The sequence below is a fragment of the Chelonus insularis genome, unplaced genomic scaffold (genome assembly GCF_013357705.1).
Source record: "Chelonus insularis isolate UGA/USDA-ARS -01 unplaced genomic scaffold, ASM1335770v1 contig_94_pilon, whole genome shotgun sequence".
NCBI lineage: Eukaryota > Metazoa > Arthropoda > Insecta > Hymenoptera > Braconidae > Chelonus > Chelonus insularis.
Window position 1 is genome coordinate 1,203,825 of NW_023276783.1, and position 14,146 is coordinate 1,217,970.

General features: G+C 26.7%; 4 protein-coding genes across 7 annotated transcripts; 2 read left to right on the plus strand and 2 right to left on the minus strand.

Moving 5' to 3' along the window:
* The first annotated feature begins 14 nt into the window (after nt 1-14).
* On the plus strand, nt 15-4,793 carry LOC118072767 (palmitoyltransferase ZDHHC15B). Of its 3 annotated transcripts, none has more exons than XM_035092871.1 (11): nt 15-259; nt 352-487; nt 605-631; nt 710-804; nt 871-991; nt 1,069-1,292; nt 1,374-1,503; nt 1,599-1,725; nt 2,126-2,209; nt 4,306-4,362; nt 4,458-4,793. In XM_035092871.1, exons 1-11 carry the CDS (start codon nt 257-259, stop codon nt 4,522-4,524), a joined length of 1,071 nt encoding a protein of 356 aa, XP_034948762.1. In that variant the 5' UTR covers nt 15-256; the 3' UTR covers nt 4,525-4,793. The 3 variants fall into 3 exon arrangements, 1 of the variants encoding a protein (XP_034948762.1); XR_004691035.1 differs by having other exon boundaries at nt 18-259; nt 3,195-4,362; XR_004691036.1 differs by lacking the exon at nt 2,126-2,209 and having other exon boundaries at nt 19-259; nt 3,195-4,362.
* Nucleotides 4,794-6,593, minus strand: Gip (hydroxypyruvate isomerase-like protein Gip). Of its 2 annotated transcripts, none has more exons than XM_035092873.1 (6): nt 6,460-6,593; nt 5,768-5,887; nt 5,571-5,682; nt 5,304-5,476; nt 5,118-5,237; nt 4,794-5,039 (listed from the first exon to the last, which is right to left on the minus strand). In XM_035092873.1, exons 1-6 carry the CDS (start codon nt 6,479-6,481, stop codon nt 4,849-4,851), a joined length of 738 nt encoding a protein of 245 aa, XP_034948764.1. In that variant the 5' UTR covers nt 6,482-6,593; the 3' UTR covers nt 4,794-4,848. The 2 variants fall into 2 exon arrangements, with proteins under 2 accessions (XP_034948764.1, XP_034948763.1); XM_035092872.1 differs by lacking the exon at nt 6,460-6,593 and adding an exon at nt 6,225-6,437 and having other exon boundaries at nt 5,768-6,143.
* Nucleotides 6,594-6,757: 164 nt separating this feature from the next.
* On the plus strand, nt 6,758-10,429 carry Sln (Silnoon). The gene is made up of 4 exons (XM_035092983.1): nt 6,758-7,735; nt 8,209-9,262; nt 9,348-9,568; nt 9,686-10,429. Exons 1-4 carry the CDS (start codon nt 7,111-7,113, stop codon nt 9,865-9,867), a joined length of 2,082 nt encoding a protein of 693 aa, XP_034948874.1. The 5' UTR covers nt 6,758-7,110; the 3' UTR covers nt 9,868-10,429.
* Nucleotides 10,430-10,663: 234 nt separating this feature from the next.
* LOC118072853 (leucine-rich repeat-containing protein 47-like) lies at nt 10,664-13,998 on the minus strand. The gene is given in 5 exon segments (XM_035092995.1): nt 10,664-11,022; nt 11,116-11,420; nt 11,422-11,444; nt 11,536-12,018; nt 12,103-13,998. Coding segments are annotated over 5 exon segments (1,617 nt in total). The 5' UTR covers nt 12,704-13,998; the 3' UTR covers nt 10,664-10,817.
* Between the last annotated feature and the right edge of the window lie 148 nt (nt 13,999-14,146).

Consider the following 14,146-nt stretch of genomic DNA (forward strand, 5'->3'; position numbering starts at 1 on the left):
AATTTCGTTATCATTTATTTTTTCTCTTATCTCTTCCTTCATTTAAAAAAAATACCAGTAACTTGAGATTAAATTTTATGAAAAATAATATTTCAAAATCTTCATTAAATAGTAACATGTCAAAAAGACATCTACTAATTGGATCATTTTATCTATTCTACAAACAATGTTATGGAAACTATAAATGTTAATAAAATTACATTTTTTGGTATAAATTAATGTAATATTGATTTTTTGATTATTAATATTATCTTCTATGGTATGATTGATAATAAACATACATAGCTAATATTTTCAAAATTATTATTAAATATATTGCGCATAAAATAATTAATAAATAATAAATGATAGACAGTTGCTAATATAATGGGTAAACAAGATGGATCATGTTGGTGGTGTGTTAAAGTATTTAAATGGGTACCAGTTATATTCATATTGTCAATTGTTTTCTGGTCTTATTATGCGTACGTCATACACTTATGCTACTGTAAGTATAAATTTGAAATTTTCAAATATAATCACTGATCAACATATGTTTATTTTCATAATATTTCCTGTTTATTTTTGAACTGAAGTAAACTTACTCTAATATGATCTTTTTCAGATACTATTCATAGCTACGTACAAAAAAGTAAGACTTAATTATTATTATTTTTAAATTGCAACAGTAATAATGATTTTTTAAATTAATATCATTTTATCATTTTAGCTTTATATTTAATATTTTTTCACATTTTCTTCGCTATGTTTCTCTGGTCTTATTGGCAAACAGTTACGACGAATTTAATGCCTGTTCCTGATACTGTAAGTGATATTATTTTTACTTCTTTCGGTGAAAATGAAAATAATCAAATGTAATTTATTTTTTAGTTTAAAGTTCCTGCTATTGAAATGGAGAAATTACAACAAGCACAAAACGAAGAAACTCAATTTGCTATTTTAGAAAGATTAGGACAAAATTTACCTATTACCAATAGAACTGTTCGAGGAGGTATGATAGAAATTAATAGTAGATACAAATTTTAAAATATATTAAATTTATTTATTGAATACTTTTGTTTTTTACAGCTATACGATTTTGTGAAAAGTGTCAAGTAATCAAGCCAGATCGAGCTCACCATTGTAGCGTATGTCGATCATGTGTTTTAAAAATGGACCATCATTGTCCATGGGTTAACAATTGTGTAGCTTATCATAATTACAAATTTTTCGTATTATTTCTGGGTTATGCGTTGCTTTATTGTGTGTTTATCGCAGCCACAACGTTGCAATATTTTATACATTTTTGGAAGGTAACTAAAATAGTTATTCAAAATTATTAATTTATTTAATTTTAATATTATTTCACTACAAAAAATGTAATTGTGTTTTAGGGTGAATCAGATGGAATGGGAAAGTTTCATTTGTTATTTTTATTTTTTATCGCATTAATGTTTGCAGTAAGCTTGAATTCCCTTTTTTTCTATCACTGCTACCTCATTATACACAATCGATCGACGTTAGGTGAGCACATGAACATATTTTTAACTCACTATAATTAAATTTTAAGATCGATTGAACCTAAAAAAGTATGTTCATGTTTATTCATTTAAATATAGAGGCATTTAGACCACCAATGTTTCGAATGGGAAAGGATAAGGATGGTTTTAGCATTGGAAAATATAATAATTTCCTCGAAGTCTTTGGTGATAATAAAAAATTATGGTTCTTCCCTGTTTTTACTAGGTAGGTATTTATAGGATATAATATTTTTCAATAGATATTAGAACTTTACTCTAATTTCTTTGGAAACATTTATTTTCTTATTAAATTGATTTTCTTTTTATTATTATTATGATAATTTTTACTATCAACAATTTAAGTCCAAGTTTTTGATGAGTATAAAAGTAAATAAATTCAATAATCGAGCCGATTGCACAATACCAATTAATCATGTTGATATATACTTATTAAAAAATAAGTTTCCTTTTTTGTTTTCATCCAATTTCAATTATAATTAATATTTTTAATCATCATTTTGACATTTACAAGCATTATTAAGACAATAGTATGAATGAAAAACGATTAAGATTTTGAAATTACATGAAAGAAAAGTCTGTTTCTCTCAAACAAATGAAAATTTTAGTCTTGGAAATGGAGTGACCTACCCAGTACGGACACAACATCAAGGCCCGAATACTTACAACTCCATGGGCAGTACTCAAAACAGGTTAGCATAAATTCCAGAAATGAGAATTTTTTAATGCTTTCTTATAATTTATTTTTACCTACATTTTATTATTCATCAATTAATTTATTTGTCTATTCAACAAAAAATAACAGATATTTTTAAAAATTGCATCATTATTAATTAATTCTTTTATTTAATTCGTAAATAAAATAATCTTCATTTGTTATTGCATTATTTACTACATTACAGCTGCATGTGCATGTTGGTAAATATCCCACGCAAAAATACACTGGCAAATAATTAATTAACTTTTTATTTGTTTTTATTTTTAATCTTAGAAGACATTGCTTTGTGGACTCTAATATATTAAGAAAATTGTACTAATATCATTGATATTTTCATTTTATTAATGTCTCAAAAATTATGCAAATTCCTTTCACAATAGTAGTAATTTTTATTATTCTAATAAAAGAAGCAATGAGAATAATGAAAAAAAATACTGTAGTTCCAGCGAGTAAAACAAATTATATAGCACCAAACAAAAACAAGCTAATGAAGCTAATCATCGAGAAATTCCTTGTTTTTTGTCAAGTAAAGTAGAAATTATTCATTTTTATCTTTATTTCATTCTTTTAATCATTAATTCATTTTCTATCTTAATTAAAAAGAACAAACGGAATTTTTCAATTCATTTTAGTTATGCATGTGTGTTATTTTATTTTCTATCGAAAATAAAATGTCTTACACATATGATCGTTATTTGATAGGTATTGTGCATTTGGTTCCCAATTGTAAAACAATCGATACTCAAATACAGAATTTGATAATCTAAATTATCTTAATTTTAAGCAATAAATTTTTATTTTTTATCACGATCATGTGAAATGACAAAGTGTAATAATAAAAATAGTTTTTGAGTTAATTTTTAACTGCCAGAAGAATATATTATTAAATAAAAGCTAATTGAAAATTAGTTTAAAATATCTGAAAGATAGGAAAAATTATTGTACATTCGGGATTGCAGTTTTGGTGATGGGATCTCTTTTCCGGAAAGGATGTATGATGAAGATACACACAATCTACTTGACGATAATGGGCCTTAAACGAAAAATAGATAGATAAAAAAAAACAAGGAATAATGAACAAAATATGTCAGTATTTCTATCCGACACATTTAATCTTCGGCTCAGGTATTTTATGATCGTATATTTATCGTTACACGTTAAAAAAGGAACAACAGTTTGAGAAAGAAATTTCCAGATCATGTTGACTTGAGGATTAAACTTTTTTAATAATCTGTTAATTATAATGACATTATTTTTAATTTGATTACAATTCCAGGAATTAATTTATAAGTCAGTAATCAAGACAATAATATGCATTTATTTATTTTTATTTAAACGCAAGAACGAAAATAAAATGATTAAAAATCTTATAACTGATGTTATAAAAAAAAGATTAGGCATTCAGTATTTAAAAACAAAATTAATAAATAGGAACGAATTTGATGTAATGATTATTTAATAATTACTTTAAAATAGCGAGATCAATGCAAACATTCCATTAAAAAGCTATTATTAGTTTTCTAATTGTCATTACTAAGTAATCAAATAATAATAAATATTTAATGTAAATAGTGTAAGTAAGAATATATATTTGAATGCAATTTTATGTATCAACATATCGAAAAATGTGGTATAAATAAATATATATCATTACGAGCACTTTTTGATATAATTATCTTCAAATTTACCTGTATATAAATGTATTTGGAATACGTGAAAATATATTGAAAACTTGTTAGGAGATTTTAATACTTTGGTTTAAAATCACTGTTCTAATTTTTTGCTGAGCTTTTAAAATTTTTTCCCATTATTTTAATTTTGAATAATTACATTAAATCTCATTTTTTAATAAATGCTTCCAGTTTTTCAACAACAATGCACTAATGAAAATTTTTCACTGATTTTGCTGATTCAAGGTTTTACTGGGTAAAAGCATGATTTTTAATGGTCGCCAAATTTTTATTTTGGTTTTCAACCAAAACTAATCTAATATACTTAACTCATTATCTAATAAAGTTATTGAATAATCAAATATTAATATGGATTTGAGATAAGTCTTTTATTACTTAGGTGTGATCTAGAGATGAGTATGGTAGAGGAGGCAACAATTCTTGCTCTTGGTGCTGGGTAATTAATATTCAACAAAAAATACTCAAAATTATTCGTTGCACATAAAATATTTTTTATTCTTTTACACTAATATTATTCTTTGAATTTTCTAGTACGGCTCTTGTAGGACCTGTAGTGGAAGTCAATGAACCTCTTGTGAATTCAAATGAAACAGTTTGAAGTTTAACTTTAAATATTTTTTTTTTATTACTTAAAATAATTTATTATAATTATAGTCACAATTAATTTATTATTTCTTTATTGTATACTGCCATTACTTCAATGATCAAAATTTATTGTTTATTAACAACATTAAGTGTTATGAACGTTTTTTATTGAAATTTTTCTTTATTATATTTTGCTGATCCTGTTATTTTAAGTTCTGTTAATTTATATTTATAACAAATAGTCTTAATACATTTTTATGCGTAAATAAATATAAAAAAATATTATTTCTCTAATAACATAATTATTGCTTTACATCCAATGTTATTTTTCTTGAAGTTAGTGAGGATAATAGTCAAAGTTTTTCATCCACTTGAGTCCACTTATTGTCGATGTTTTCGGCTTATATTCCAATCCAATATAATCATTATAACCGCATTTACTTATTAATGGTAAAATATATTGATAATTCAATTCTCCAGGAGTATCAGGTTCATTTCTATCAGGAACTTGTGCTATTTGTACGTGTCCTAGAAAAAAAAAATTATTTGTATTTTTGAAGAATTCAAAATAATTAAATCTGATAGTTGAAACTTCATAAAAATTACCAATATATGATCCATAATGTTTCAAAAAATTTGATATGTTTCCTCTAATGTGTTGCAAATGAAAGATATCAAGCATAAGTTTTAAATGCGGACTATTAATTTTTCTAATAATGTCAATAGCTGAAAAATATTAAAAATTTAATATCATTCTGCTTACAAATAATTAAAGGATAATTTATTTATTACCTTTTTCATAACAATTTAAATAATAATTCGGTACTGAATAGCTATTAATCGGTTCAATTAATCCAAGAATATTTTCAGTTTTGAATTTCTCAACAGCATATCTTAAATTTGATTCATAAGCCGCATCATTGGCAGAGGTTGAATTATCTACAATGCCTGCCATTATATGAATTCTGTCAAAAATAATTAGCAATAATAATTAATACAATTTTTAAATTTATATTAGTATATTTTGCTATGATTTAAATTGATTGTTAAGTATTATACTTATTGCAGTCTAAGGCCTTGGCATAATCAATAGTCATTTCAATACTATTTCTAAATTCAATTTCTTTTCCTGGAATAGCAGCATATCCCAATTCACCTTTAGTAACATCTCCTACAAAGATAATTATTTTATAATGAATTAATTCACGTTTTAAGCATTAGTACCTCAAAAAATTTATTTAATGGTCAATACTCACCTGTAAAAACATTTATCAATACTTGTTGAATTCCAGCATCTTCTTTAGCTTTTTGCACTTGTTGGATAGTGTAACCAAAAGGAAAGCCACTTTCAACCGTATGAAAACCCGCGTCTTTTGCTAGTTGATAACGACCAATAAGGTTAGGACATTCATTAAACATGAAACTCAAATTACAAGCAAATTTCCAAGACATTTTTATCTATTATTATATATTGATTAAATGATTAATAGAATTCAATACTATTCCGATAAACTATAAACACATAGTACTTAAATGCATTAACACTCATAGAACCACCTGAGTTACTGTTATACAGACTATATTTAGAATTAATATTATCTATTATCTCTTATGTTTGCAGAAACTGATTATCTATAAAAATGGACAGGAGAAAAAATTTAACATCATGATATAATGATAAAATATAAAGAAGAAAATAAACATTAGTGTAACCTTCAATTCGATCATGAATTCATTAATTTAACACTGATACTACTCCAAAAAAAGCACAATTTTACTCCGATACGAAGTTACTAATTTTTTTGTTAAAACTATTGTCCTTGAATGTTAGTTTTTTTTTAATTTATATCTTAAAAATATAATTGTATCTTGTTTAACCTAATCAAGATAGAGAATAATATTCGATTGTCTGACATAAGTCACAACACTTGTATTTTTATAGACATACTTATGTATATATTTATATCCATGTATGTTGGTGACCACGTGATGTTGACATTAGATATGATACGGCATTTAAATAAAATATATCTCTGTATGTACGTATTAGAAATGCCAATTTTTTGTTAAGATTCTAATAAAAGTTACTGCCAATAATCTATTATTGTAAAAATATAATTAAATATGTCGATAAGCGTGTACATATTTTTTACCCTTATATAGAACCCCATTTTTATAATCGATTTGTTCAGAGAATCACGCGTGCGTAAAACTTGTGCATTCATGCTACTGAATTTTCAGTCCTTCAGTAGAGTTCTAAGTGTCTAGTTTATAATAAAATAAATTTTTGGATTATTTATCCTCTATTATATTGTATAGCAAAATTGTAACATTTTAAACAAGTCAAATTTAATCATTAAGAAATCCACGAATCTAGGATAATAAGATAATAAAATTCAAAACACAAATAACAAAAAAGACGTTTTTTATTAAGATATGAAATTGCGTCAGATACTATTTCAATAAATTATTTAACAAATAATCAGAGTGGAGAGAGTTGATAAAAAAATAAATAGAGATACAATTAAAAAGTTTTAAGCTCAAAAAGCCTAAAAGCTCCAATGTATAACGGTCGCCATTACGAGGCGAGAACGAAAGTATGTCGTTACCGCGTGAATGGAATTTTTTACCCCAGGAAGCGAGATCCTCAATGGATCTTAGACACCCATCAGATGAGGTATCAAAGAATTTTAATGGCAGCATTACATCAGCGGTTATCGACGAAAATTTGAATCAAAAAGATTTACTAGGCTCACTATTTTCAATACATTCAGCACCAGTTTATGACTTGAATACATCATCACCAACGAGACCATCAGCTTCATTGGTAGCAGCTAATGCTACTTCAACACCGGTAGTACCACCTCATCTAAGTCCTGATATTGATGATGAAGACAACGATAATCTTCTGACAATCTCCAGTCTCACAGCTAGACCTTTAATTGCCACTGCAAGAGAAATTCGATCATCAAAAAAATCAGCGATTCGTAAAAAGTCCAATAAAGAGACCAAAAGACGGAAAAAGAATACTAACCTGGTACCTCTAGACGGGGGTTATGGCTGGATTATTGTTGGTGGTGCTTTTTTTGTACAGTTTTGGGTTGCTGGGCTTGTTAAATCATATGGAGTCTTGTATGTTGAAATTATGGAAACATTTCAAGATTCATCTGCTTCTTTCGCTTCCTGGATACCAGCAATTCTTTCATGTCTATGTCTAGCTCTTGGTAAGTTTCAATTATGATCGGAAAATTCTTATTTTATTTTTATTCAAAATTGATTGATGCAATATTTTAATTTTATATGATTCTTTGAATTTACATTCCAAAAAAATCATTTTTTTTAAAGGTCAAGGCTTTAAAATCTATCATTTATATTATGGTCATAATAACTTTATTTTTGAATAACTACGTTCGCGCATGAGTCATCCAAATCATACGTCATGTTATATTCTTGTCCCTTTTATTTCATTGATTGATCGAATTGCATCAATAGATATAATTGTTATGAATTATTGACTTCAGTAATTAAATTGAGTATATGTAATCACATTGATTATATAATAATCCATCATTACATCGATATTCTATTAAATAATGAATGCTTTAGAAAATTGAATTTAACTCTGCTGTCATGTTTTATTTTTTTCTTCTTGTATATTGGATTATCTTATTAATAATATTTTTATTATTTATTCCAGCTCCTGTGACAAGTATTCTATGTCAAAAATATAGTTGCCGTTTGGTAGTATTCATTGGAGGCTTATTCTGTGCATTAGGTTTGACACTAAGTTATTTTGCAACACGTTTAATCCATTTGTTCTTTACATTTGGTGTTATGACTGGAATTGGTGGTGGTTTATCAACAACGCCAGGAATAATAATAGTTTCGCAGTACTTCAACAAACATCGTGCACTAGCTAATGGAATTTGTGTATCAGGAACAGCAGCTGGAAGTTTTGTCTTCCCTTTACTAATTGAATTTCTTGTCGCAAATTTTGGATTCCATGGAACAATTTTATTACTTGGCGGTTGTATGCTAAACGTTTGTGTTTCGGCATCTCTTTATCGACCGTTAGAAGATAATCCATCAGCTGTAATTGAATCAAAAGAGATTGAAACGAAAGAAGATAGTATTGTTGAAGCACCCCCATTAAAACAACAAAAGCTTGAATTAATTTTTGCTAATGATAAAACCCCGGAAAAGAATATTTTAAATGATTTTTTTATTCAAAATACCACGGTGGATTTGACTGATAGCGAAGAAGAAAAAGATATAATGGGTGAAGGATTACGGATGAAACCGATATCTAAAATAAGAAGTTCCAGTATATTGCATAGTGTTGAAGATCTCTCTACAGATTCTACGTGTGTTTATAAAGCACGATCATCATTAAAATCTTTGAGACCATCTACTACAACTCTGGCATGTCCACCCTTTTCAAAAGAGCCGGTAGTTACTAAAACAAAAAGTGAACATGTGACATTATCTCAAAAAATAATGGAATATCTTGATATAAGTTTATTAAAAAACGTTCAATTTCTCATGATGTGTTTGTCTGTCATGTTGATGAGCACTGGAAGTCCCTATATGTTGTATTACTTGCCAGCTTATGTGCATGATTCTGGTTATACCAAATCAGAAGCTGGCTACCTAGTTGCTATATCTGCAGCTTTTGATCTCTTTGGACGATTAGGACTGGGTTGGCTTTCTGATTTGCAACTTTTTAATAGGAGAAAAGGATATATTGGCAGGTAAAGTCATTCGAATATACGTTCAAAATTTTCATGACGTTTATTTGTAATCAATTTATATTTTAGATTTATATTTGTTTTATAGTATTGTTGGTGCTGGAGTAGCTGTCTTGGCAATTCCAATGGCTCACTCTTTCTATGTACTCGCTTGTTCTGTTGGAATGTATGGTTTATGTTTGGGCTGTTGGTTTCTACTTGTCCCAGTTTTACTTGCCGATCAATATGGAACTGAAAAAATTTCTTCTACTTATGGTTTGGTCAGAATGTTTCAAAGTGTTGGAGCAATATCCATTCCACCCCTTGCAGGTTTGTGCTATGAATAATTGTGCAATTAATACTTTGATTAAATTAAATTCTTTCACTTTTAAAAATTTCAAAGGAATAAAAAAATTTTTATGTATTTAATTATGAAATATATTACAGGTTACCTTCGTGATAGAACAGGAAGTTATAACACTTGCTTTTTTTGTATGGGCACCTGTATGATGCTAGGAGGTTTACCTTTACTTTTTGTTTCAAGTGATATGCAAAGAAATAAACGAAATGAATTAAACGTTAATGTACCATTGAATGGACAAATAACACAAGTGAAACCTCAAGAATAAAAACTGATTATAAATTTAATAAAGGAAAATGAAAGGACACGATAGAATATTAAACATAATATCTAAAAAAACTATAAATTCAAAAAAAAAAAAAATGCCAATAAGACGAATTAATTACATAATTACACATGAGTGGAATAAATCATTTTGTTAAATGAAAAAAAAAGTTGTTTTACCAAAACTGCAGAGCTTATAATGAAAGAACAAAGAGAAGAAATTATATTTATAAGTACTAATAGTTGACACAAGAATGAAAATAATGGAAGAAGAGTAATGAGGATTGAACGATGGAACAAAGAAAAGTCTTAAGAGTAGGAGTAGATATTGAATTATCAATAAATTAAAGGAGAATTTTTTTGAAGTATTTTTTTTCTTTTGTAAATATATGCACGTGTTGCATGATTTTTAACTTTTTTTAATTAGGTTTAATTGTTAAATAGGAATAATTTAGACCTGAGGATATGATCGCTTGTGTTAGTTCAAATTATTTTCTAACTTTTCGGTTATACATTGTATAAAACAGATGTATTATAATAAAAATTATTGCCAATTGCACGCAAGACTGTGATTGTGACGTTTACTAATTGAAAAAATAAATAAATAAACTTTGAATTATTGATGTCCATTGATATTTTTATCGACTTTATTTATGAAATCATTCATCATTATTTTACGTGATTTAGATGATATTGAAGCATCTACTTTTTATTAATAAAGATTGATAAAACACTATGAAATACAATATTTTATTTTCATAAAAAATTAGAGAAATAAAATAATTCATTTTTTCCAGGAGTATAAAAGACTGTAACAGTACAATTCAACAAAATTTATCAAATCAATAAGAAGTTTATAGAAGTATTGAAAGAATCCAGTTTTTTTTATTGACAGAACCAGTCTGTTGACGTAATTATTATTGTATCAAACATAATCAAGAGACAGTACATATATTAATCTCTTAAAACTACTATTTTATCATCATTGAAATTTAAATCAGCTCGAGATGGATAAACATATTTTAAATTTCCCTCAGCATCAACAACTTTAACTTGTTGAATTTCTAAAGTATGGTATTCTACTTTTTCATCAACATTTTGAGCTGACGTACATAATCCCTGTATTACGAGCTCCTTCAAGAACGCATCTAAAACATTCCTGTATATCAGGAAAATTCGCTGTATTAATTATCAAGTATTTTTGAAATGTATTTTTAATGCACTAATAACTATAATTGTTATATAATATTACCGACAAACTAGTTGAGAAGTGGCACTCGTCACTTCAATAAGCATATTTTTTGTATTTACACTCATTTTAGTGATATCACTATTGGTGATAGGTGGAAATGATATAACCTGATTAGATGAATCTAATAAACATGGATAGAGTGGTTTTCCTTCTATGAGATATAAATATTTGTGAATTCCAGAATAAACATTTCGCTTTTTTTCTCGTCTTAAATTATCTGCATCTATTTGTAAATGTTTAAATAATTCTGCTGCTGTGAAAACATTCTTTCTGCCCAAAGGTTTCATTTTTATTTCAGTAGGAGAATTTTGCTGTATATGTCAATTCACCTGAAAGATATCATATGATTTTAATTCTCTCTTTGAATGATTCATTATAATAATAAGAACTGAATTTATAAGAATAAAAAAAATGATTTACCTGGTGGTATCAAATCGAAATCATGTGTTGCAATTGTGGCAGCATTTCGTCGTTCACAAATAGTTTCATGTAATTTAGTTTGTAGTTGAATAAATTTTTTAAAAGTATTCTCATCAAATGATAAATTTTTCACGATACAGCATACAATAAAAGGACGTACGGTTTTTACATTATCAAGTAATTTAATAACCATTATGCTATCGTCTGCTCGTAATATTTTCAGTTTATGTGCTTCATTATTAACATCATTATCTTTAGATTGCGATTTATGATTTTTTGAACCCTTTTTACCAGACTTTTCATTTTCTTTTTCTGTTAATTTTCCATCTTTCGCTACTTTTGCACAATGTTGACCAATATAATCTATTATCTGTTTGGTTCGACATTGATCAACTAATTTACTGAGTCTTTTATCCTTTAATTTATTTCCTTTTAGATTCAATTCTTTAAGTTTGTTGCAATCTGCTAGTTCTCCAGGAACAACTATATTATAACAAAAATGGTACACATAAATTAACAAATAAATGTTCAATTGTTTTCAAACAATACTGATGATAAAATTCTTACCAGTTATTTTATTATCTGAAATGTCTAAATGCTTTAATGACGGTAAATGATTAATTGTTGCAGGTAATTCTTCAATTGGATTATTGCTTATTTTAATTTCAGCTAAATGAATTAATGAATCATAGCAAATATCAGGGAAAATTTGAAAATTATTATTTGACAAATTCAATGAACTTAGCTTGGTGTTGAACTTTAAACATGGTAAAGTTTTCAATGAATTTGAATTTAAATTGATGCTTGTTATTTGAATAAGAGCTGATATCTCATCTGGGATTGTTTCTAGTTGGTTATATGAACAGTCAAGTATTTTGAGTTTGACCAAATTTTTTATTGTTGTAGGAATTTTTTTCAATTTGTTTGAATGAAGAACAAGAGTCGTCAAGTTGGTTAATTTTTCAATCTCATCCGGAATAAATTGAAGACAAGTTTGATTAATGTTTAAATAATTGAGAGAGTTTAAATCAAATAAATTGATATCTAAGCCAGATGATGAAATTCTTTGTGATATTGTAGAGCCAGAAAGAACTAATTCATGTCTTTTTTCTTTTTTTACTTGTTCTATTTCACTCCATTTGTCATTGTTATTAACATTATCTGTCATTTTTGTAATTGAATAATTTTCTTTTTATCAATATGATGTAGTTATCCAACAATCCAGCAAATAGAAAATAAATTCTAAATTGTCAAAGTTTACAAATAAAACTACCGGTTTATTTATAGGTTATATAAACCCATGTCATATTGCAGCTGTTTTTAAACTCAGTAATATTGAAGTAATAATTGTTTATTCAATTTAACATGTATGCTAAGATGCCTTGGAATGTGTTTAATACTTTGATTAAACAAAAACGCGCAAAACAAGTTATTATTAAAAATAATGAATAGAATAAATTTAATCTTAAATTACAATAACTTCAAAATACTGTAATAATCAAATAATTAAAAATACATTAATTTAGTTAGTTTTAGATAGTTATTACATATAATTAAATTTATTGCAACATATAATAGAAACAGTTCACACTTGGGCGCAGTATTGCCTGGTTTGTTGTATTTTGCGAACAATTACCGACCGCGGAGATAATTTTTATCCATATTGAGTTTCGAATCTATAGAATTTTTTAAGTTTAGGCTGAATTAAAAAATATGTAAAATTCGAGATTATATTTCAAATATGATGTCTTAGTTTATAAAATAATTTTTTTATTATCAGAAAGATAGAAAGACCTGTCGTAAATGACAAAAATTTCTCAATAAATGGGTAATTAGGTATATCAGAACCTACAGTTCGATTTTCAGTATCGGGAAGTGGATCAATAAAACTCTGATTGAATCCTGTAGGATTTGATGTGTTTCATCTTCATCAATATTTCCTTGAAGTTCAAACAATCATCAATACCTACTAATTGCTCCAGTAAACATTATTTTTGTTATAATTAGTCTTTGAAGCCAATTATTTCTAATTATTAATCGAATTACATTGGATTTACTCATAGTATAATTAATTAAACAATTCACACGGTCTGATATTATTATTAAATAAAAGCAATTATTAGGTATTGATACAATACTCAGAGAAATTCTTTGGCGAGATAAAACGAATTTTTTATTCGTGAGATAGTACTCGGTTCATGAAGTGTTGTAAAAATGCACTTGAAATCCAGATTTATTCCCTGATAGATATTATCTATCTTAGTATTTTCAGTAAAAAATACTAATTTACTATTCTATATTATGGTAGAATTTTTTTGATTAGAATGTAAACATTTCTATTCAATGCACATTTCATAATAAAATTAAATGCCGCCTTCCCGAACTTTCTCGTAAACGTCCTTTGTATTAGGAGAATCTCACTTGTGAAGTGAATCTTCTTGATTTAATTGACATGAGTCATTTCTGCAAATATTCTTAACTAATAATAGTACTTATGAATAACTCAAAATTATAATAATCTAATTTCTCTTTAAAAAGTTTATATTAAATAAAATAAATACTAATAATTTTATATTATACCGGCGTATGCTAAACCCAGAATATTATCTGT